Source organism: Heptranchias perlo, unplaced genomic scaffold (assembly GCF_035084215.1).
Source record: "Heptranchias perlo isolate sHepPer1 unplaced genomic scaffold, sHepPer1.hap1 HAP1_SCAFFOLD_1537, whole genome shotgun sequence".
Taxonomy (NCBI): Eukaryota; Metazoa; Chordata; class Chondrichthyes; order Hexanchiformes; family Hexanchidae; genus Heptranchias; species Heptranchias perlo.
Genome location: NW_027138793.1, coordinates 1,718 through 27,043, shown reverse-complemented (window position 1 = coordinate 27,043; position 25,326 = coordinate 1,718). Strand labels below are relative to the sequence as shown.

The window sequence follows — 25,326 nt, the reverse complement described above, 5'->3', positions numbered from 1 at the left end:
CTCGACACAGGCTAAACTCAGTCCAGGAACTCCTCAGACCCTCGATTACCACAGACCATCACTCGACACAGGCTAAACTCAGTCCAGGAACACCGCGGACCCTCGATTACCACAGACCATCACTCGACACAGGCTAAACTCAGTCCAGGAACTCCGCGGACCCTCGATTACCACCGATCATCACTCGACACAGGCTAAACTCAGTCCAGGAACACCGCGGACCCTCGATTACCACCGATCATCACTCGACACAGGCTAAACTCAGTCCAGGAACTCCTCAGACCCCCGATTACCACAGATCATCACTCCACACAGGCTAAACTCAGTTCAGGAACTCCTCAGACCCCCGATTATCACAGACCATCACTCGACACAGGCTAAACTCAGTTCAGGAACTCCTCAGACCCTCGATTACCACAGATCATCACTCGACACAGGCTAAACTCAGTTCAGGAACTCCTCAGACCCTCGATTATCACAGACCATCACTCGACACAGGCTAAACTCAGTTCAGGAACTCCTCAGACCCTCGATTACCACAGACCATCACTCGACACAGGCTAAACTCAGTCCAGGAACACCGCGGACCCTCGATTACCACAGACCATCACTCGACACAGGCTAAACTCAGTTCAGGAACTCCTCAGACCCCCGATTACCACAGATCATCACTCGACACAGGCTAAACTCAGTTCAGGAACTCCTCAGACCCCCGATTATCACAGACCATCACTCGACACAGGCTAAACTCAGTTCAGGAACTCCTCAGACCCTCGATTATCACAGACCATCACTCGACACAGGCTAAACTCAGTCCAGGAACACCGCGGACCCTCGATTACCACAGACCATCACTCGACACAGGCTAAACTCAGTCCAGGAACACCGCGGACCCTCGATTACCACAGACCATCACTCGACACAGGCTAAACTCAGTCCAGGAACACCGCGGACCCTCGATTATCACAGATCATCACTCGACACAGGCTCAACTCAGTCCAGGAACTCCTCAGACCCTCGATTACCACCGATCATCACTCCACACAGGCTCAACTCAGTCCAGGAACTCCTCAGACCCTCGATTACCACAGACCATCACTCGACACAGGCTAAACTCAGTCCAGGAACACCGCGGACCCTCGATTACCACAGACCATCACTCGACACAGGCTAAACTCAGTCCAGGAACACCGCGGACCCTCGATTACCACAGACCATCACTCGACACAGGCTCAACTCAGTCCAGGAACTCCTCAGACCCTCGATTACCACAGACCATCACTCGACACAGGCTAAACTCAGTCCAGGAACTCCGCGGACCCTCGATTACCACCGATCATCACTCGACACAGGCTAAACTCAGTCCAGGAACTCCTCAGACCCTCGATTACCACAGACCATCACTCGACACAGGCTAAACTCAGTCCAGGAACTCCTCAGACCCTCGATTACCACAGATCATCACTCGACACAGGCTAAACTCAGTCCAGGAACACCGCGGACCCTCGATTACCACCGATCATCACTCCACACAGGCTAAACTCAGTCCAGGAACTCCTCAGACCCTCGATTACCACAGATCATCACTCGACACAGGCTAAACTCAGTCCAGGAACTCCTCAGACCCTCGATTATCACAGATCATCACTCCACACAGGCTAAACTCAGTCCAGGAACTCCTCGGACCCTCGATTACCACCGATCATCACTCGACACAGGCTAAACTCAGTCCAGGAACTCCTCAGACCCTCGATTATCACCGATCATCACTCGACACAGGCTCAACTCAGTCCAGGAACTCCGCGGACCCTCGATTACCACCGATCATCACTCCACACAGGCTAAACTCAGTCCAGGAACTCCTCAGACCCTCGATTACCACAGACCATCACTCGACACAGGCTAAACTCAGTCCAGGAACTCCTCACACCCTCGATTACCACCGATCATCACTCGACACAGGCTAAACTCAGTCCAGGAACTCCTCAGACCCTCGATTATCACAGATCATCACTCGACACAGGCTAAACTCAGTCCAGGAACTCCTCACACCCTCGATTACCACCGATCATCACTCGACACAGGCTAAACTCAGTCCAGGAACTCCGCGGACCCTCGATTATCACAGACCATCACTCGACACAGGCTAAACTCAGTCCAGGAACTCCTCAGACCCTCGATTACCACCGATCATCACTCGACACAGGCTAAACTCAGTCCAGGAACTCCTCAGACCCTCGATTACCACCGATCATCACTCGACACAGGCTAAACTCAGTCCAGGAACTCCTCAGACCCTCGATTATCACATATCATCACTCCACACAGGCTAAACTCAGTCCAGGAACTCCGCGGACCCTCGATTATCACAGATCATCACTCGACACAGGCTCAACTCAGTCCAGGAACTCCTCGGACCCTCGATTACCACAGACCATCACTTGACACAGGCTAAACTCAGGTCCCCACACTCCCAGCACCAGGGCTGGTCATAACATTCAAATCACAATCCCAATGGACCCGACCCCTTCCCATTCACTCCCACTGCACACAATCCCAATGGACCCGACCCCTTCCCATTCACTCCCACCGTACACAATCCCAATGGACCCGACCCCTTCCCATTCACTCCCACTGTACACAATCCCAATGGACCCGACCCCTTCCCATTCACTCCCACCGTACACAATCCCAATGGACCCGACCCCTTCCCATTCACTCCCACCGTACACAATCCCAATGGACCCAGGCTATTTTAGATCTCGTTTTGTGTAATGAGACAGGGTTAATTAGTAATGTCATTTGTGATCACTCTTCCCCAGAGCATTCCCTAAAAGTAAGGAAGTCTTACTACAATTGTACAGGGCTTTGGTGTGACCACACCTGGAGCACTGTGTACAGTTTTGGTCTCCTTATCTAAGGAAGGATATACTTGCCTTCGAGGCGGTGCAACGAAGGTTCACTAGATTGATTCCTGGGATGAGAGGGTTGTCCTATGAGGAGAGATTGAGTAGAATGGGCCGATACTCTCTGGAGTTTAGAAGAATGGGAGGTGATCTCATTGAAACATATAAGATTCTGAGGGGGTTTGACAGGGTAGATGCTCTAAGGCTGTTTCCCTTGGCTGGAGAGTCTAGAACTAGGGGACATAGTCTCAGGATAAGGGGTCGGACATTCAAGACTGAGATGAGGAGAAATTTCTTCATTCAGAGGGTTGTGAATCTCTGGAATTCTCTACCCCAGAGGGCTGTGGATGCTCAGTCATTGAGTATATTCAAGGCTGAGATCGATAGATTTTTGGACTCTCGGGGAATCGAGGGATACGGGGATCGGGCGGGAAAGTGGAGTTGAGGTCGAAGATCAGCCATGATCTGATTGAATGGCGGAGCAGGCTCGAGGGGCCGAATGGCCTACTCCTGCTCCTATTTCTTATGATATAGTAGCACAATAGGTGATTGATATATGCCATAAATAAAGCATATATAATGTATACTCTCTACATTGTAAGTATACACTGTAGGGTACATGCACAGTATCCAGGGGGGGCGTGGGGTGCTCCTCACATGGAGCCAGGCTGGGGTCTCACGTAGTGCCGGTGGAGTTGGTGAGAGGGGGGTGGGTCAGACTCACACTGTACCTGAGGGGGTCAGGTTGGGGTGGGGGGGTCGGGGTGGGGGGGGTCGGGGTGAGGGTGGGGTCGGGGTGAGGGAGGGGGGTCCGGGAGTCGGGGTGAAGGGGGGGTGAGGGGGGGGTCGGGGTAATGGGGGGGGTGAAGGGGGGGGGGTCTGGGTGAGGGGGGGTCGGGTCGGGGTCAGTCTCACACTGTACCAAGCAGTCTGATGTGTTCGCCAGTGATCGAAGTTTGGTTCCTCTCTGTAAACAGAACAGAAACGAGAAAAATGTAAACAGAATGGAGGCACTGAGAATTAAACATCGTCAAACAGAGCACAACTCACGGGGGGCGGGGGGCAGATCCACGCGGGCCGCAGTCTCCCTGTCCCTCTCTCTCAGGGAGATATCTGTACACTGACCGGTGTCTCTCAGTCCCTCTCTCTCAGGGAGATATCTGTACACTGACTGGTGTCTCTCAGTCCTCTCTCTCAGGGAGATATCTGTACACTGACTGGTGTCTCTCAGTCCCCTCTCTCTCAGGGAGATATCTGTACACTGACCGGTGTCTCTCAGTCCCTCTCTCTCAGGGAGATATCTGTACACTGACTGGTGTCTCTCAGTCCCCTCTCTCTCAGGGAGATATCTGTACACTGACTGGTGTCTCTCAGTCCTCTCTCTCTCAGGGAGATATCTGTACACTGACTGGTGTCTCTCAGTCCCTCTCTCTCAGGGAGATATCTGTACACTGACCGGTGTCTCTCAGTCCCTCTCTCTCAGGGAGATATCTGTACACTGACTGGTGTCTCTCAGTCCCCTCTCTCTCAGGGTGATATCTGTACACTGACTGGTGTCTCTCAGTCCCCTCTCTCTCAGGGAGATATCTGTACACTGACTGGTGTCTCTCAGTCCCTCTCTCTCAGGGAGATATCTGTACACTGACTGGTGTCTCTCAGTCCCCTCTCTCTCAGGGAGATATCTGTACACTGACTGGTGTCTCTCAGTCCCTCTCTCTCAGGGAGATATCTGTACACTGACTGGTGTCTCTCAGTCCCTCTCTCTCAGGGAGATATCTGTACACTGACCGGTGTCTCTCAGTCCCTCTCTCTCAGGGAGATATCTGTACACTGACTGGTGTCTCTCAGTCCCCTCTCTCTCAGGGTGATATCTGTACACTGACTGGTGTCTCTCAGTCCCCTCTCTCTCAGGGAGATATCTGTACACTGACTGGTGTCTCTCAGTCCCCTCTCTCTCAGGGAGATATCTGTACACTGACTGGTGTCTCTCAGTCCCTCTCTCTCAGGGAGATATCTGTACACTGACTGGTGTCTCTCAGTCCTCTCTCTCAGGGAGATATCTGTACACTGACTGGTGTCTCTCAGTCCCCTCTCTCTCAGGGAGATATCTGTACACTGACTGGTGTCTCTCAGTCCCTCTCTCTCAGGGAGATATCTGTACACTGACTGGTGTCTCTCAGTCCTCTCTCTCAGGGAGATATCTGTACACTGACTGCTGTCTCTCAGTCCCCTCTCTCTCAGGGAGATATCTGTACACTGACTGGTGTCTCTCAGTCCCTCTCTCTCAGGGAGATATCTGTACACTGACTGGTGTCTCTCAGTCCTCTCTCTCACGGAGATATCTGTACACTGACTGGTGTCTCTCAGTCCCCTCTCTCTCAGGGAGATATCTGTACACTGACTGGTGTCTCTCAGTCCCCTCTCTCAGGGAGATATCTGTACACTGACTGGTGTCTCTCAGTCCCCTCTCTCTCAGGGAGATATCTGTACACTGACTGGTGTCTCTCAGTCCCCTCTCTCTCAGGGAGATATCTGTACACTGACTGGTGTCTCTCAGTCCCTCTCTCTCAGGGAGATATCTGTACACTGACTGGTGTCTCTCAGTCCCTCTCTCTCAGGGAGATATCTGTACACTGACTGGTGTCTCTCAGTCCCCCCTCTCTCAGGGAGATATCTGTACACTGACTGGTGTCTCTCAGTCCCCCCTCTCTCAGGGAGATATCTGTACACTGACTGGTGTCTCTCAGTCCCCTCTCTCTCAGGGAGATATCTGTACACTGACTGGTGTCTCTCAGTCCCCTCTCTCAGGGAGATATCTGTACACTGACTGATGTCTCTCAGTCCCCTCTCTCTCAGGGAGATATCTGTACACTGACTGATGTCTCTCAGTCCCTCTCTCTCAGGGAGATATCTGCACACTGACTGGTGTCTCTCAGTCCCCCCTCTCTCAGGGAGATATCTGTACACTGACTGGTGTCTCTCAGTCCCCTCTCTCTCAGGGAGATATCTGTACACTGACTGGTGTCTCTCAGTCCCCTCTCTCTCAGGGAGATATCTGTACACTGACTGGTGTCTCTCAGTCCCTCTCTCTCAGGGAGATATCTGTACACTGTGCGCTAATTGGCTGCCACGTTTCCAACATTAAAACACTGTCTACACTTCTTTGGCTGTGAAACACTTTGGGACGTCCTGAGGTTGTGAAAGACGCTACAGAAATGCAAGTCTTGCTTTCACACTTGCTTTAAAACCGGACAAGGATGTATTTTTTTTAAAATGGGCAGTTGACGAGGTTAGGAAATGAGATCGGATAACAGTGAGGGAGGGGCGACTGGGCGAGGAAGGCCTCATGATCCACACACAGCCCGCAGCCCAACAGGAAGTGGACCTGACTCATCGACAGAGCTGCCTTTCTGCATTTCACAAAAGGAGAAGTGGGAGACAGAGTGCACCAGGCCCAACCTCCCAGTCCCAGTCCGAGCCTGGGACCACACGCACAGCACAGAGCCAGGATAAAACCTACACCCTTCGCTAATCCCTGACCACAAGCTCAGTGACAGGCCTGGTCCACCCGTACCCACCAGTACTGTACCCCAGTGTTATACAGTGACAGACCTGTCCCCACCAGTACTGTACCCCAGTGTTATACAGTGACAGACCTGTCCCCACCAGTACTGTACCCCAGTGTTATACAGTGACAGACCTGTACCCACCAGCACTGTACCCCAGTGTTATACAGTGACAGACCCGTACCCACCAGTACTGTACCCCAGTGTTATACAGTGACAGACCTGTACCCACCAGTACTGTACCCCAGTGTTATACAGTGACAGACCTGTACCCACCAGTACTGTACTCCAGTGTTATACAGTGACAGACCTGTACCCACCAGTACTGTACTCCAGTGTTATACAGTGACAGACCTGTCCCCACCAGTACTGTACCAGTGTTATACAGTGACAGACCTGTCCCCACCAGTACTGTACCCCAGTGTTATACAGTGACAGACCTGTACCCACCAGTACTGTACCCCAGTGTTATACAGTGACAGACCTGTCCCCACCAGTACTGTACTCCAGTGTTATACAGTGACAGACCTGTCCCCACCAGTACTGTACTCCAGTGTTATACAGTGACAGACCTGTCCCCACCAGTACTGTACCAGTGTTATACAGTGACAGACCTGTCCCCACCAGTACTGTACCCCAGTGTTATACAGTGACAGACCTGTACCCACCAGTACTGTACCCCGGTGTTATACAGTGACAGACCTGTCCCCACCAGTACTGTACTCCAGTGTTATACAGTGACAGACCTGTCCCCACCAGTACTGTACCCCAGTGTTATACAGTGACAGACCCGTACCCACCAGTACTGTACCAGTGTTATACAGTGACAGACCTGTCCCCACCAGTACTGTACTCCAGTGTTATACAGTGACAGACCTGTACCCACCAGTACTGTACCCCAGTGTTATACAGTGACAGACCTGTACCCACCAGTACTGTACCCCAGTGTTATACAGTGACAGACCCGTACCCACCAGTACTGTACCAGTGTTATACAGTGACAGACCTGTCCCCACCAGTACTGTACCCCAGTGTTATACAGTGACAGACCTGTACCCACCAGTACTGTACCCCAGTGTTATACAGTGACAGACCTGTACCCACCAGTACTGTACCCCAGTGTTATACAGTGACAGACCTGTACCCACCAGTACTGTACCCCAGTGTTATACAGTGACAGACCCGTACCCACCAGTACTGTACCAGTGTTATACAGTGACAGACCTGTACCCACCAGTACTGTACCCCAGTGTTATACAGTGACAGACCTGTCCCCACCAGTACTGTACCCCAGTGTTATACAGTGACAGACCTGTCCCCACCAGTACTGTACCCCAGTGTTATACAGTGACAGACCTGTACCCACCAGTACTGTACCCCAGTGTTATACAGTGACAGACCTGTACCCACCAGTACTGTACCCCAGTGTTATACAGTGACAGACCCGTACCCACCAGTACTGTACCAGTGTTATACAGTGACAGACCTGTCCCCACCAGTACTGTACCCCAGTGTTATACAGTGACAGACCTGTCCCCACCAGTACTGTACCCCAGTGTTGTACAGTGACAGACCTGTACCCACCAGTACTGTACCCCAGTGTTATACAGTGACAGACCTGTCCCCACCAGTACTGTACCCCAGTGTTATACAGTGACGGACCTGTCCCCACCAGTACTGTACCCCAGTGTTATACAGTGACAGACCTGTCCCCACCAGTACTGTACCCCAGTGTTATACAGGGACGGACCAGTCCCCACCAGTACTGTACCCCAGTGTTATACAGGGACGGACCTGTACCCACCAGTACTGTACCCCAGTGTTATACAGTGACGGACCTGTCCCCACCAGTACTGTACCCCAGTGTTATACAGTGACAGACCTGTACCCACCAGTACTGTACCCGTGTTATACAGTGACAGACCTGTACCCACCAGTACTGTACCCCAGTGTTATACAGTGACAGACCTGTCCCCACCAGTACTGTACCCCAGTGTTATACAGTGACAGACCTGTACCCACCAGTACTGTACCCCAGTGTTATACAGTGACAGACCTGTACCCACCAGTACTGTACCCCAGTGTTATACAGTGACGGACCTGTACCCACCAGTACTGTACCCCAGTGTTATACAGTGACGGACCTGTACCCACCAGTACTGTACCCCAGTGTTATACAGTGACGGACCTGTACCCACCAGTACTGTACCCGTGTTATACAGTGACAGACCTGTCCCCACCAGTACTGTACCCCAGTGTTATACAGTGACAGACCTGTCCCCACCAGGACTGTATCCCAGTGTTATACAGTGACAGACCTGTCCCCACCAGTACTGTACCCCAGTGTTATACAGTGACAGACCTGTCCCCACCAGTACTGTACCCCAGTGTTATACAGTGAGAGACCTGTACCCACCAGTACTGTACCCGTGTTATACAGTGACAGACCTGTACCCACCAGTACTGTACCCCAGTGTTATACAGTGAGAGACCTGTACCCACCAGTACTGTACCCGTGTTATACAGTGACAGACCTGTCCCCACCAGTACTGTACCCCAGTGTTATAGTGACAAACCTGTCCCCACCAGTACTGTACCCCAGTGTTATACAGTGACAGACCTGTACCCACCAGTACTGTACCCCAGTGTTATACAGTGACAGACCTGTACCCCCCCCTACTGTACCCCAGTGTTATACAGTGACAGACCTGTCCCCACCAGTACTGTACCCCAGTGTTATAGTGACAGACCTGTACCCACCAGTACTGTACCCCAGTGTTATACAGTGACGGACCTGTCCCCACCAGTACTGTACCCCAGTGTTATACAGTGACAGACCTGTACCCACCAGTACTGTACCCGTGTTATACAGTGACAGACCTGTACCCACCAGTACTGTACCCCAGTGTTATACAGTGACAGACCTGTACCCACCAGTACTGTACCCGTGTTATACAGTGACAGACCTGTACCCACCAGTACTGTACCCCAGTGTTATACAGTGACAGACCTGTCCCCACCAGTACTGTACCCCAGTGTTATACAGTGACAGACCTGTCCCCACCAGTACTGTACCCCAGTATTATACAGTGACAGACCTGTCCCCACCAGTACTGTACCCCAGTATTATACATTGACAGACCTGTCCCCACCAGTACTGTACCCCAGTGTTATACAGGGACGGACCTGTCCCCACCAGTACTGTACCCCAGTGTTATACAGTGACAGACCTGTACCCACCAGTACTGTACCCCAGTGTTATACAGTGACAGACCTGTCCCCACCAGTACTGTACCCCAGTGTTATACAGTGACAGACCTGTACCCACCAGTACTGTACCCCAGTATTATACATTGACAGACCTGTCCCCACCAGTACTGTACCCCAGTGTTATACAGGGACGGACCTGTCCCCACCAGTACTGTACCCCAGTGTTATACAGTGACAGACCTGTACCCACCAGTACTGTACCCCAGTGTTATACAGTGACAGACCTGTCCCCACCAGTACTGTACCCCAGTGTTATACAGTGACAGACCTGTACCCACCAGTACTGTACCCCAGTGTTATACAGTGACAGACCTGTACCCACCAGTACTGTACCCGTGTTATACAGTGACAGACCTGTACCCACCAGTACTGTACCCCAGTGTTATACAGTGACAGACCTGTCCCCACCAGTACTGTACCCCAGTGTAAAAGTGACAGACCTGTACCCACCAGTACTGTACCCGTGTTATACAGTGACAGACCTGTACCCACCAGTACTGTACCCCAGTGTTATACAGTGACAGACCTGTCCCCACCAGTACTGTACCCCAGTGTTATACAGTGACAGACCTGTACCCACCAGTACTGTACCCCAGTGTTATACAGTGACAGACCTGTCCCCACCAGTACTGTACCCCAGTATTATACATTGACAGACCTGTCCCCACCAGTACTGTACCCCAGTGTTATACAGGGACGGACCTGTCCCCACCAGTACTGTACCCCAGTGTTATACAGTGACAGACCTGTCCCCACCAGTACTGTACCCCAGTGTTATACAGTGACAGACCTGTACCCACCAGTACTGTACCCGTGTTATACAGTGACAGACCTGTACCCACCAGTACTGTACCCCAGTGTTATACAGTGACAGACCTGTCCCCACCAGTACTGTACCCCAGTATTATACAGTGACAGACCTGTCCCCACCAGTACTGTACCCCAGTATTATACATTGACAGACCTGTCCCCACCAGTACTGTACCCCAGTGTTATACAGGGACGGACCTGTCCCCACCAGTACTGTACCCCAGTGTTATACAGTGACAGACCTGTACCCACCAGTACTGTACCCCAGTGTTATACAGTGACAGACCTGTCCCCACCAGTACTGTACCCCAGTGTTATACAGTGACAGACCTGTCCCCACCAGTACTGTACCCCAGTGTTATACAGTGACAGACCTGTCCCCACCAGTACTGTACCCCAGTGTTATACAGTGACAGACCTGTACCCACCAGTACTGTACCCCAGTGTTATACAGTGACAGACCTGTCCCCACCAGTACTGTACCCCAGTGTTATACAGTGACAGACCTGTCCCCACCAGTACTGTACCCCAGTATTATACAGTGACAGACCTGTCCCCACCAGTACTGTACCCCAGTATTATACATTGACAGACCTGTCCCCACCAGTACTGTACCCCAGTGTTATACAGGGACGGACCTGTCCCCACCAGTACTGTACCCCAGTGTTATACAGTGACAGACCTGTACCCACCAGTACTGTACCCCAGTGTTATACAGTGACAGACCTGTCCCCACCAGTACTGTACCCCAGTGTTATACAGTGACAGACCTGTACCCACCAGTACTGTACCCCAGTGTTATACAGTGACAGACCTGTCCCCACCAGTACTGTACCCCAGTGTTATACAGTGACAGACCTTTACCCATCAGTACTGTACCCCAGTGTTATACAGTGACAGACCTTTACCCACCAGTACTGCACCTGTGTTATTTAGACTATTTCAGATCTTGTCTTGTGTAATGAGACTGGGTTAATTAGTAATCTCATCGTATAGGATCCTCTGGGGAAGAGTGATCATAATATGAGTTTGAGAGTGAAGTCTGAAACTCGAGTCCTAAACTTAAATAAAGCCAATTACATAGGAATGAGGGGCGAGTTGGCTAAGGTCGACTGGGAAATTAGATTAAAGAGTGTGACAGTAGATAAACAATGGTGAGCATTTAAAGAAATATTTCAATATTCTCAACGGATATACATTCTATTGAGAAATAAACTCCACGGGAAAAGTGATCCACCCGAGGCTAACTAAAGAAAGGACAGTATTAGATTAAAAGAGGCCTATAATGTTACCAAGAAGAGTAGTGAGCCTGAGGATTGGGAGAGTTTTAGAAACCAACAAAGGACAACCAAAAAACTTCATCGAGGGAGAAAATAGAATCTGAGAGTAAACTAGCGAGAAATATAAAAACAGATTGTAAGAGTTTCTACAAGTTTGTAAAAAGGAAGAGATTAGCAAAAGTAAACGTTGGTCCCTTAGAGGCTGAGACAGGAGAAATTATAATGGGGAATCAGGAAATGGCAGAGACATTAAACAAATATTTTGTATCTGTTCACAGCAGAAGACACAAAAAGCAAACCAGAAATAGTGGGGAACCAAGGGGCTAATGAGAGTGAGGAACTTAAAACAATTAATATCAGTAAAGAAAAAGTACTGGAGAAATTAATGGGACTAAAAGCCGATAAATCCTCTGGACCTGATGGCCGACATCCCAGGGTTCTAAAGGAGGAGGCTGCAGAGATAGTGGCTGCATTGGTTGTGATCTTCCAAAATTCCCCAGATTCCAGAACGGTCCCAGTGGATCAGAAGGGAGCAAATGTAACCCCGCTATTCAAGAAAGGAGAGAGAGAGAAAACAGGGAACGACAGGCCAGTTAGACCGACATCAGTCATCGGGAAAATGCTGGAATCCATTATTAAGGAAGTGGTAACAGGGCACTTAGAAAATCATAATATGATCAGGCAGAGTCAACATGGTTTTATGAAAGGGAAATAATGTTTGACAAATTGATCAGAGTTTTCTGAGTGTGTAACTAGCAGGGTGGATAAAGGGGAACCAGTGGATGGAGTATATTTGGATTTTCAAAAGGTATTCGATAAGGCTCGCCAAGGCTTCTTCGACAGCACCTCCCAAACCCGCGACCTCTACCACCTAGAAGGACAAGGGCAGCAGGCACATGGGAACAACACCACCTGCACGTTCCCCTCCAAGTCACACACCATCCCAACTTGGAAATATATCGCCGTTCCTTCATTGTCGCTGGGTCAAAATCCTGGAACTCCCTTCCTAACAGCACTGTGGGAGAACCGTCACCACACGGACTGCAGCGGTTCAAGAAGGCGGCTCACCACCACCTTCTCAAGGGCAATTAGGGATGGGCAATAAATGCCGGCCTTGCCAGCGACGCCCACATCCCGTGAACGAATAAAAAAAAAAGGTGCCATATAAAAGATTGTTACACAAGGTGAGGGCTCATGGGGTTGGGGGTAATATATTAGCATGGATAGAGGATTGGTTCTTTAAATGTTTGCCATTGCTTAACTACTGTCACACTCTTTAATCTAATTTCCCAGTCGACCTTAGCCAACTCGACCCTCATTCCTGTGAAATTGGCTTTATTTAAGTTTAGGACTCAAGTTTCAGACTTAAGTACTTCACTCTCAAACTCATATTATGATCACTCTTCCCCAGAGGATCCTATACTATGAGATTACTAATTAACCCAGTCTCATGACACAAGACAAGATCTGAAATAGTCTAAATAAAACGGGTACAGTACTGATGGGTAAAGGTCTGGAATGGACAGAAAACAGAGAGTAGGGATAAACGGGTCATTCTCAGGTTGGCAGGCTGTAACTAGTGGGGTGCCGCAGGGATCGGTGCTTGGGCCTCAGCTATTTACAATCCATATTAATGACTTAGATGAAGGGACCGAGTGTAATGTTTCCAAGTTTGCTGACGATACAAAGCTCGGTGGGAAAGTAAGCTGTGAGGAGGACACAAAGAGTCTGCAAAGGGATATAGAGAGGTTAAGTGAGTGGGTGAGAAGGTGGCAGATGGAGTATAATGTGGGGAAATGTGAGGTTATTCACTTTGGTGGGAAGAATAGAAAAACAGAGTATTTTTTAAATGGTGAGAAACTATTAGAGATTTGGGTGTCCTCGTACAAGAAACACAAAAAGTTAACATGGAGGTACAGCAAGTAATTAGGAAAGTAAATGCCATGTTGGCCTTTATTGCAAGGAGGATTGGAGTACAAGAGTGAGGAAGTCTTACTACAGTTGTACAGGGCTTTGGTGAGACCCTCACCTGGAGCACTGTGTACAGTTTTGGTCTCCTTATCTAAGGAAGGATATACTCGCCTTGGAGGCGGTGCAACGAAGGTTCACTAGATTGATTCCTGGGATGAGAGGGTTGTCCTGTGAGGAGAGATTGAGTAGAATGGGCCGATACTCTCTGGAGTTTAGAAGAATGAGAGGTGATCTCATCGAAACATAAGATTCTGAGGGGGTTTGACAGGGTAGATGCTGAGAGATTATTTCCCCCTGGCTGGAGAGTCCAGAACCAGGGGGCATAGTCTCAGGATAAGGGGTCGGACATTCAAGACTGAGATGAGGAGGAATTTCTTCACTCAGAGGGTTGTGAATCTTTGGAATTCTCTACCCCAGAGGGCTGTGGATGCTCAGTCATTGAGTATATTCAAGGCTGAGATCGATAGATTTATCGACTCTTGGGGAATCGAGGGATACGGGGATCGGGCGGGAAAGTGGAGTTGAGGTCGAAGATCAGCCATGATCTGATTGAATGGCAGAGGAGACTCGAGGGGCCGAATGGCCTACTCCTGCTCCTATTTCTTATGTTATAGTGGCACAATAGATGCATAATCTATACCATACACGGAACTGTACACAGTACCCACCGCGCGCTGTGCGCACCCTGGACCCGTCGCACACTGCCTATACCCTGTACCCGTCGCACACTGCCTATACCCTGTACCCGTCGCACACTGCCTATACCCTGTATCCGTCGCACACTGCCTATACCCTGTATCCGTCGCACACTGCCTATACCCTGTATCCGTCGCACACTGCCTATACCCTGTATCCGTCGCACACTGCCTATACCCTGTACCCGTCGCACACTGCCTATACCCTGTATCCGTCGCACACTGCCTATACCCTGTACCCGTCGCACACTGCCTATACCCTGTATCCGTCGCACCCTGCGTATACCCTGTATCCGTCGCACACTGCCTATACCCTGTATCCGTCGCACACTGCCTATACCCTGTATCCGTCGCACACTGCCTATACCCTGTATCCGTCGCACACTGCCTATACCCTGGACCCGTCGCACCCTGCGTATACCCTGTATCCGTCGCACACTGCCTATACCCTGTATCCGTCGCACACTGCCTATACCCTGTATCCGTCGCACACTGCCTATACCCTGTATCCGTCGCACACTGCCTATACCCTGGACCCGTCGCACCCTGCGTATACCCTGTATCCGTCGCACACTGCCTATACCCTGTATCCGTCGCACACTGCCTATACCCTGTATCCGTCGCACACTGCCTATACCCTGGACCCGTCGCACACTGCCTATACCCTGTATCCGTCGCACCCTGCGTATACCCTGTATCCGTCGCACACTGCCTATACCCTGTATCCGTCGCACACTGCCTATACCCTGTATCCGTCGCACACTGCCTATACCCTGGACCCGTCGCACACTGCCTATACCCTGTATCCGTCGCACACTGCCTATACCCTGTATCCGTCGCACACTGCCGATACCCTGTATCCGTCGCACACTGCCGATACCCTGTATCCGTCGCACACTGCCTATACCCTGTATCCGTCGCACACTGCCTATACCCTGGACCCGTCGCACCCTGCCTATACCCTGTATCCGTCGCACACTGCCTATACCCTGTATCCGTCGCACACTGCCTATACCCTGTACCCGTCGCACACTGCCTATACCCTGTACCCGTCGCACACTGCCTATACCCTGTATCCGTCGCACACTGCCTATACCCTGTATCCGTCGCACACTGCCTATACCCTGTATCCGTCGCACACTGCCTATACCCTGTATCCGTCGCACACTGCCTATACCCTGGACCCGTCGCACACTGCCTATACCCTGTATCCGTCGCACACTGCCTATACCCTGGACCCGTCGCACACTGCCTATACCCTGGACCCGTCGCACACTGCCTATACCCTGTATCCGTCGCACCCTGCCTATACCCTGGACCCGTCGCACCCTGCCTATACCCTGTATCCGTCGCACCATGCCTATACCCTGTATCCGTCGCACCCTGCGTATACCCTGGACCCGTCGCACACTGCCTATACCCTGGACCCGTCGCACACTGCCTATACCCTGGACCCGTCGCACACTGCCTATACCCTGTATCCGTCGCACACTGCCTATACCCTGGACCCGTCGCACACTGCCTATACCCTGGACCCGTCGCACACTGCCTATACCCTGTATCCGTCGCACACTGCCTATACCCTGGACCCGTCGCACACTGCCTATACCCTGTATCCGTCGCACACTGCCTATACCCTGGACCCGTCGCACACTGCCTATACCCTGGACCCGTCGCACACTGCGTATACCCTGTATCCGTCGCACACTGCCTATACCCTGTATCCGTCGCACCATGCCTATACCCTGTATCCGTCGCACCCTGCGTATACCCTGGACCCGTCGCACACTGCCTATACCCTGGACCCGTCGCACACTGCCTATACCCTGGACCCGTCGCACACTGCCTATACCCTGTATCCGTCGCACACTGCCTATACCCTGGACCCGTCGCACACTGCCTATACCCTGGACGCGTCGCACACTGCCTATACCCTGTATCCGTCGCACACTGCCTATACCCTGGACCCGTCGCACACTGCCTATACCCTGTATCCGTCGCACACTGCCTATACCCTGTATCCGTCGCACACTGCCTATACCCTGGACCCGTCGCACACTGCCTATACCCTGGACCCGTCGCACACTGCGTATACCCTGTATCCGTCGCACACTGCCTATACCCTGTATCCGTCGCACCCTGCGTATACCCTGGACCCGTCGCACACTGCCTATACCCTGGACCCGTCGCACCCTGCGTATATCCTGTACCCGTCGCACACTGCCTATACCCTGTATCTGTCGCACCCTGCGTATACCCTGTACCCGTCGCACACTGCCTATACCCTGTATCCGTCGCACACTGCCTATACCCTGTATCCGTCGCACCCTGCCTATACCCTGTATCCGTCGCACACTGCCTATACCCTGTATCCGTCGCACACTGCCTATACCCTGTATCCGTCGCACACTGCCTATACCCTGTATCCGTCGCACACTGCCTATACCCTGGACCCGTCGCACACTGCCTATACCCTGTACCCGTCGCACACTGCCTATACCCTGTATCTGTCGCACCCTGCGTATACCCTGTACCCGTCGCACACTGCCTATACCCTGTATCCGTCGCACACTGCCTATACCCTGTATCCGTCGCACCCTGCCTATACCCTGTATCCGTCGCACACTGCCTATACCCTGTATCCGTCGCACACTGCCTATACCCTGTATCCGTCGCACACTGCCTATACCCTGTATCCGTCGCACACTGCCTATACCCTGGACCCGTCGCACACTGCCTATACCCTGTACCCGTCGCACACTGCCTATACCCTGTACCCGTCGCACACTGCCTATACCCTGTACCCGTCGCACCCTGCCTATACCCTGTATCCGTCGCACACTGCCTATACCCTGTATCCGTCGCACACTGCCTATACCCTGGACCCGTCGCACACTGCCTATACCCTGGACCCGTCGCACACTGCCTATACCCTGTATCCGTCGCACACTGCCTATACCCTGTACCCGTCGCACACTGCCTATACCCTGTATCTGTCGCACCCTGCGTATACCCTGTACCCGTCGCACACTGCCTATACCCTGTATCCGTCGCACCCTGCCTATACCCTGTATCCGTCGCACACTGCCTATACCCTGTATCCGTCGCACACTGCCTATACCCTGTATCCGTCGCACACTGCCTATACCCTGTATCCGTCGCACACTGCCTATACCCTGGACCCGTCGCACACTGCCTATACCCTGTACCCGTCGCACACTGCCTATACCCTGTACCCGTCGCACACTGCCTATACCCTGTATCCGTCGCACCCTGCCTATACCCTGTATCCGTCGCACACTGCCTATACCCTGTATCCGTCGCACACTGCCTATACCCTGGACCCGTCGCACACTGCCTATACCCTGTATCCGTCGCACACTGCCTATACCCTGTACCCGTCGCACCCTGCGTATACCCTGTACCCGTCGCACCCTGCGTATACCCTGGACCGGGCCAGCATGCTGTATACCCTGTATCCATCGCACCCTGTGTGTACCCTGTATCCATCGCACCCTGTGTGTACCCTGTATCCATCGCACCCTGTGTGTACCCTGTATCCATCGCACCCTGTGTGTACCCTGTATCCATCGCACCCTGTGTGTACCCTGTATCCATCGCACCCTGTGTGTACCCTGTATCCATCGCACCCTGTGTGTACCCTGTATCCATCGCACCCTGTGTGTACCCTGTATCCATCGCACCCTGTGTGTACCCTGTATCCATCGCACCCTGTGTGTACCCTGTATCCATCGCACCCTGTGTGTACCCTGTATCCATCGCACCCTGTGTGTACCCTGTATCCATCGCACCCTGTGTGTACCCTGTATCCATCGCACCCTGTGTGTACCCTGTATCCATCGCACCCTGTGTGTACCCTGTATCCATCGCACCCTGTGTGTACCCTGTATCCATCGCACCCTGTGTGTACCCTGTATCCATCGCACCCTGTGTGTACCCTGTATCCATCGCACCCTGTGTGTACCCTGTATCCATCGCACCCTGTGTACCCTGTATCCGTCGCACACTGCCTATACCCTGTATCCGTCGCACACTGCCTATACCCTGTATCCGTCGCACACTGCCTATACCCTGGACCCGTCGCACACTGCCTATACCCTGTATCCGTCGCACACTGCCTATACCCTGGACCCGTCGCACACTGCCTATACCCTGGACCCGTCGCACACTGCCTATACCCTGTATCCGTCGCACCCTGCCTATACCCTGGACCCGTCGCACCCTGCCTATACCCTGTATCCGTCGCACCATGCCTATACCCTGTATCCGTCGCACCCTGCGTATACCCTGGACCCGTCGCACACTGCCTATACCCTGGACCCGTCGCACACTGCCTATACCCTGGACCCGTCGCACACTGCCTATACCCTGTATCCGTCGCACACTGCCTATACCCTGGACCCGTCGCACACTGCCTATACCCTGGACCCGTCGCACACTGCCTATACCCTGTATCCGTCGCACACTGCCTATACCCTGGACCCGTCGCACACTGCCTATACCCTGTATCCGTCGCACACTGCCTATACCCTGGACCCGTCGCACACTGCCTATACCCTGGACCCGTCGCACACTGCGTATACCCTGTATCCGTCGCACACTGCCTATACCCTGTATCCGTCGCACCATGCCTATACCCTGTATCCGTCGCACCCTGCGTATACCCTGGACCCGTCGCACACTGCCTATACCCTGGACCCGTCGCACACTGCCTATACCCTGGACCCGTCGCACACTGCCTATACCCTGTATCCGTCGCACACTGCCTATACCCTGGACCCGTCGCACACTGCCTATACCCTGGACGCGTCGCACACTGCCTATACCCTGTATCCGTCGCACACTGCCTATACCCTGGACCCGTCGCACACTGCCTATACCCTGTATCCGTCGCACACTGCCTATACCCTGTATCCGTCGCACACTGCCTATACCCTGGACCCGTCGCACACTGCCTATACCCTGGACCCGTCGCACACTGCGTATACCCTGTATCCGTCGCACACTGCCTATACCCTGTATCCGTCGCACCCTGCGTATACCCTGGACCCGTCGCACACTGCCTATACCCTGGACCCGTCGCACCCTGCGTATATCCTGTACCCGTCGCACACTGCCTATACCCTGTATCTGTCGCACCCTGCGTATACCCTGTACCCGTCGCACACTGCCTATACCCTGTATCCGTCGCACACTGCCTATACCCTGTACCCGTCGCACCCTGCGTATACCCTGTACCCGTCGCACCCTGCGTATACCCTGGACCGGGCCAGCATGCTGTATACCCTGTATCCATCGCACCCTGTGTGTACCCTGTATCCATCGCACCCTGTGTGTACCCTGTATCCATCGCACCCTGTGTGTACCCTGTATCCATCGCACCCTGTGTGTACCCTGTATCCATCGCACCCTGTGTGTACCCTGTATCCATCGCACCCTGTGTGTACCCTGTATCCATCGCACCCTGTGTGTACCCTGTATCCATCGCACCCTGTGTGTACCCTGTATCCATCGCACCCTGTGTGTACCCTGTATCCATCGCACCCTGTGTGTACCCTGTATCCATCGCACCCTGTGTGTACCCTGTATCCATCGCACCCTGTGTGTACCCTGTATCCATCGCACCCTGTGTGTACCCTGTATCCATCGCACCCTGTGTGTACCCTGTATCCATCGCACCCTGTGTGTACCCTGTATCCATCGCACCCTGTGTGTACCCTGTATCCATCGCACCCTGTGTGTACCCTGTATCCATCGCACCCTGTGTGTACCCTGTATCCATCGCACCCTGTGTGTACCCTGTATCCATCGCACCCTGTGTACCCTGTATCCGTCGCACACTGCCTATACCCTGTATCCGTCGCACACTGCCTATACCCTGTATCCGTCGCACACTGCCTATACCCTGGACCCGTCGCACACTGCCTATACCCTGTATCCGTCGCACACTGCCTATACCCTGGACCCGTCGCACACTGCCTATACCCTGGACCCGTCGCACACTGCCTATACCCTGTATCCGTCGCACCCTGCCTATACCCTGGACCCGTCGCACCCTGCCTATACCCTGTATCCGTCGCACCATGCCTATACCCTGTATCCGTCGCACCCTGCGTATACCCTGGACCCGTCGCACACTGCCTATACCCTGGACCCGTCGCACACTGCCTATACCCTGGACCCGTCGCACACTGCCTATACCCTGTATCCGTCGCACACTGCCTATACCCTGGACCCGTCGCACACTGCCTATACCCTGGACCCGTCGCACACTGCCTATACCCTGTATCCGTCGCACACTGCCTATACCCTGGACCCGTCGCACACTGCCTATACCCTGTATCCGTCGCACACTGCCTATACCCTGGACCCGTCGCACACTGCCTATACCCTGGACCCGTCGCACACTGCGTATACCCTGTATCCGTCGCACACTGCCTATACCCTGTATCCGTCGCACCATGCCTATACCCTGTATCCGTCGCACCCTGCGTATACCCTGGACCCGTCGCACACTGCCTATACCCTGGACCCGTCGCACACTGCCTATACCCTGGACCCGTCGCACACTGCCTATACCCTGTATCCGTCGCACACTGCCTATACCCTGGACCCGTCGCACACTGCCTATACCCTGGACGCGTCGCACACTGCCTATACCCTGTATCCGTCGCACACTGCCTATACCCTGGACCCGTCGCACACTGCCTATACCCTGTATCCGTCGCACACTGCCTATACCCTGTATCCGTCGCACACTGCCTATACCCTGGACCCGTCGCACACTGCCTATACCCTGGACCCGTCGCACACTGCGTATACCCTGTATCCGTCGCACACTGCCTATACCCTGTATCCGTCGCACCCTGCGTATACCCTGGACCCGTCGCACACTGCCTATACCCTGGACCCGTCGCACCCTGCGTATATCCTGTACCCGTCGCACACTGCCTATACCCTGTATCTGTCGCACCCTGCGTATACCCTGTACCCGTCGCACACTGCCTATACCCTGTATCCGTCGCACACTGCCTATACCCTGTACCCGTCGCACCCTGCGTATACCCTGTACCCGTCGCACCCTGCGTATACCCTGGACCGGGCCAGCATGCTGTATACCCTGTATCCATCGCACCCTGTGTGTACCCTGTATCCATCGCACCCTGTGTGTACCCTGTATCCATCGCACCCTGTGTGTACCCTGTATCCATCGCACCCTGTGTGTACCCTGTATCCATCGCACCCTGTGTGTACCCTGTATCCATCGCACCCTGTGTGTACCCTGTATCCATCGCACCCTGTGTGTACCCTGTATCCATCGCACCCTGTGTGTACCCTGTATCCATCGCACCCTGTGTGTACCCTGTATCCATCGCACCCTGTGTGTACCCTGTATCCATCGCACCCTGTGTGTACCCTGTATCCATCGCACCCTGTGTGTACCCTGTATCCATCGCACCCTGTGTGTACCCTGTATCCATCGCACCCTGTGTGTACCCTGTATCCATCGCACCCTGTGTGTACCCTGTATCCATCGCACCCTGTGTGTACCCTGTATCCATCGCACCCTGTGTGTACCCTGTATCCATCGCACCCTGTGTGTACCCTGTATCCATCGCACCCTGTGTACCCTGTATCCGTCGCACACTGCCTATACCCTGTATCCGTCGCACACTGCCTATACCCTGTATCCGTCGCACACTGCCTATACCCTGGACCCGTCGCACACTGCCTATACCCTGTATCCGTCGCACACTGCCTATACCCTGGACCCGTCGCACACTGCCTATACCCTGGACCCGTCGCACACTGCCTATACCCTGTATCCGTCGCACCCTGCCTATACCCTGTATCCGTCGCACACTGCCTATACCCTGTATCCGTCGCACACTGCCTATACCCTGGACCCGTCGCACACTGCCTATACCCTGTATCCGTCGCACACTGCCTATACCCTGTACCCGTCGCACCCTGCGTATACCCTGTACCCGTCGCACCCTGCGTATACCCTGGACCGGGCCAGCATGCTGTATACCCTGTATCCATCGCACCCTGTGTGTACCCTGTATCCATCGCACCCTGTGTGTACCCTGTATCCATCGCACCCTGTGTGTACCCTGTATCCATCGCACCCTGTGTGTACCCTGTATCCATCGCACCCTGTGTGTACCCTGTATCCATCGCACCCTGTGTGTACCCTGTATCCATCGCACCCTGTGTGTACCCTGTATCCATCGCACCCTGTGTGTACCCTGTATCCATCGCACCCTGTGTGTACCCTGTATCCATCGCACCCTGTGTGTACCCTGTATCCATCGCACCCTGTGTGTACCCTGTATCCATCGCACCCTGTGTGTACCCTGTATCCATCGCACCCTGTGTGTACCCTGTATCCATCGCACCCTGTGTGTACCCTGTATCCATCGCACCCTGTGTGTACCCTGTATCCATCGCACCCTGTGTGTACCCTGTATCCATCGCACCCTGTGTGTACCCTGTATCCATCGCACCCTGTGTGTACCCTGTATCCATCGCACCCTGTGTGTACCCTGTATCCATCGCACCCTGTGTGTACCCTGTATCCATCGCACCCTGTGTGTACCCTGTATCCATCGCACCCTGTGTGTACCCTGTATCCATCGCACCCTGTGTGTACCCTGTATCCATCGCACCCTGTGTGTACCCTGTATCCATCGCACCCTGTGTGTACCCTGTATCCATCGCACCCTGTGTGTACCCTGTATCCATCGCACCCTGTGTGTACCCTGTATCCATCGCACCCTGTGTGTACCCTGTATCCATCGCACCCTGTGTGTACCCTGTATCCATCGCACCCTGTGTGTACCCTGTATCCATCGCACCCTGTGTGTACCCTGTATCCATCGCACCCTGTGTGTACCCTGTATCCATCGCACCCTGTGTGTACCCTGTATCCATCGCACCCTGTGTACCCTGTATCCATCGCACCCTGTGTATACCCTGTATCCATCGCACCCTGTGTATACCCTGTATCCATCGCACCCTGTGTATACCCTGTATCCATCGCACCCTGTGTATACCCTGTATCCATCGCACCCTGTGTATACCCTGTATCCATCGCACCCTGTGTATACCCTGTATCCATCGCACCCTGTGTGTACCCTGTATCCATCGCACCGTGTGTACCCTGTATCCATCGCACCCTGTGTGTACCCTGTATCCATCGCACCCTGTGTGTACCCTGTATCCATCGCACCCTGTGTGTACCCTGTATCCATCGCACCCTGTGTGTACCCTGTATCCATCGCACCCTGTGTGTACCCTGTATCCATCGCACCCTGTGTGTACCCTGTATCCATCGCACCCTGTGTGTACCCTGTATCCATCGCACCCTGTGTGTACCCTGTATCCATCGCACCCTGTGTATACCCTGTATCCATCGCACCCTGTGTATACCCTGTATCCGTCGCACCCTGTGTGTACCCTGTATCCGTCGCACCCTGTGTGTACCCTGTATCCATCACACCCTGTGTATACCCTGTATCCATCGCACCCTGTGTATACCCTGTATCCATCGCACCCTGTGTGTACCCTGTATCCATCGCACCCTGTGTGTACCCTGTATCCATCACACCCTGTGTATACCCTGTATCCATCACACCCTGTGTATACCCTGTATCCATCGCACCCTGTGTGTACCCTGTATCCATCACACCCTGTGTATACCCTGTATCCATCGCACCCTGTGTATACCCTGTATCCATCACACCCTGTGTATACCCTGGACCGAGCCAGCATGCTGTATACTTGCTCTCGCCGTGTCCAGGTGTATATGTTGCCTGTCTGATCCCGGACTCCCCACCTCCGCTCACCCTCTGCCGGCTCCTCTCTGCTGCTCCCCGCCCGGCCGGGCTCTCCGGCTCCCGGTACCGCCGCCGTCTCCTCGCTCTCCCGGTCCCGCTCTCCGGGCTCGGCCGCTCCATCTCCTGCCCCGGACTCCCCGTCGCCGCCGCCGCCCAGCCCCGGCACGTCCTCGGCACGGGTCGGGGTCACCGTGAACCGCACCGACATCGCCGACTAGTCGCCGATAAATCAACTTGTGGCGGTGGAGGAAGCGAGGGAAGAGAGAGAGAAAATGCGATTATGAACTCAGTCCCGCATCCCGGTGGCTGTTCGGTTGCGATGCGGCCACGTCCGGGTTCAAACAGCTCCGATTATCGCCGATACTTGAGGTAAAAAAGGAGGGTAGGGGCTCGGGGTGGAGAATGAACCGATTATCGATCGTGTCTCGCATCACAGAGACCGATACATAACGGGAACCGAGATGGGGGGGGGGGGAGGCAACGATCGTCCGGTTAGCAACCGATACTTGTAACCAAATCGCCCAACAAATCGGCCGATTACGGCCCGCCGCCGGCCTCCTGACCCGCTTGCCGCTTTCTCCCGATGGGAAACGGACTACAATCGGCGACTATCGGCTCCCGATACGCCGGGCGCGCGGGCGGGAAGAACGGACCAACTGCCGGCGCGCGCGGCACTGCCTGCTGTCACCCGCCGCGGGAACCCCGCTCTACTGCGCAGGCGCCGCCCGCCGCCGCCGGGCCTCCTGGGAGATGTAGTTCCCCTGCCTGACGTCATCACGCCGCGGCTGACGGGGGCCCCCCCGGCGGGACTACATTACCCACAGGGCGCCGCGCCGGGGGTGGGTGGGGGGCAGGGGTTTCCGGCCCCGACCGAAGAACAAAGAGTCCGGGGGGGGGACGGATTAAAACGGCCCACAGGTGCCGGAAGTGCCGTCTTGACAACACGCGGCCTGTGGAGAGGAGCT

The 25,326-nt window shown here is 53.8% G+C and overlaps 1 protein-coding gene across 1 annotated transcript in view; it reads right to left on the bottom strand.

Moving 5' to 3' along the window:
- LOC137309209 (solute carrier family 12 member 6) overlaps positions 1–25,052 on the bottom strand; it is a gene marked incomplete at its 3' end in the record, with an annotated part of 28,902 nt that extends 3,850 nt beyond the window's left edge. The window contains exons 1-2 of the mRNA XM_067977466.1: positions 24,371–25,052; positions 3,829–3,873 (exon numbers count right to left, since the gene is read on the bottom strand). Of these exons, the coding sequence (XP_067833567.1) occupies positions 3,829–3,873; positions 24,371–24,569 (244 nt within the window). The remainder of the gene's footprint in view (positions 1–3,828; positions 3,874–24,370) is intronic.
- Positions 25,053–25,326: the final 274 nt, after the last annotated feature.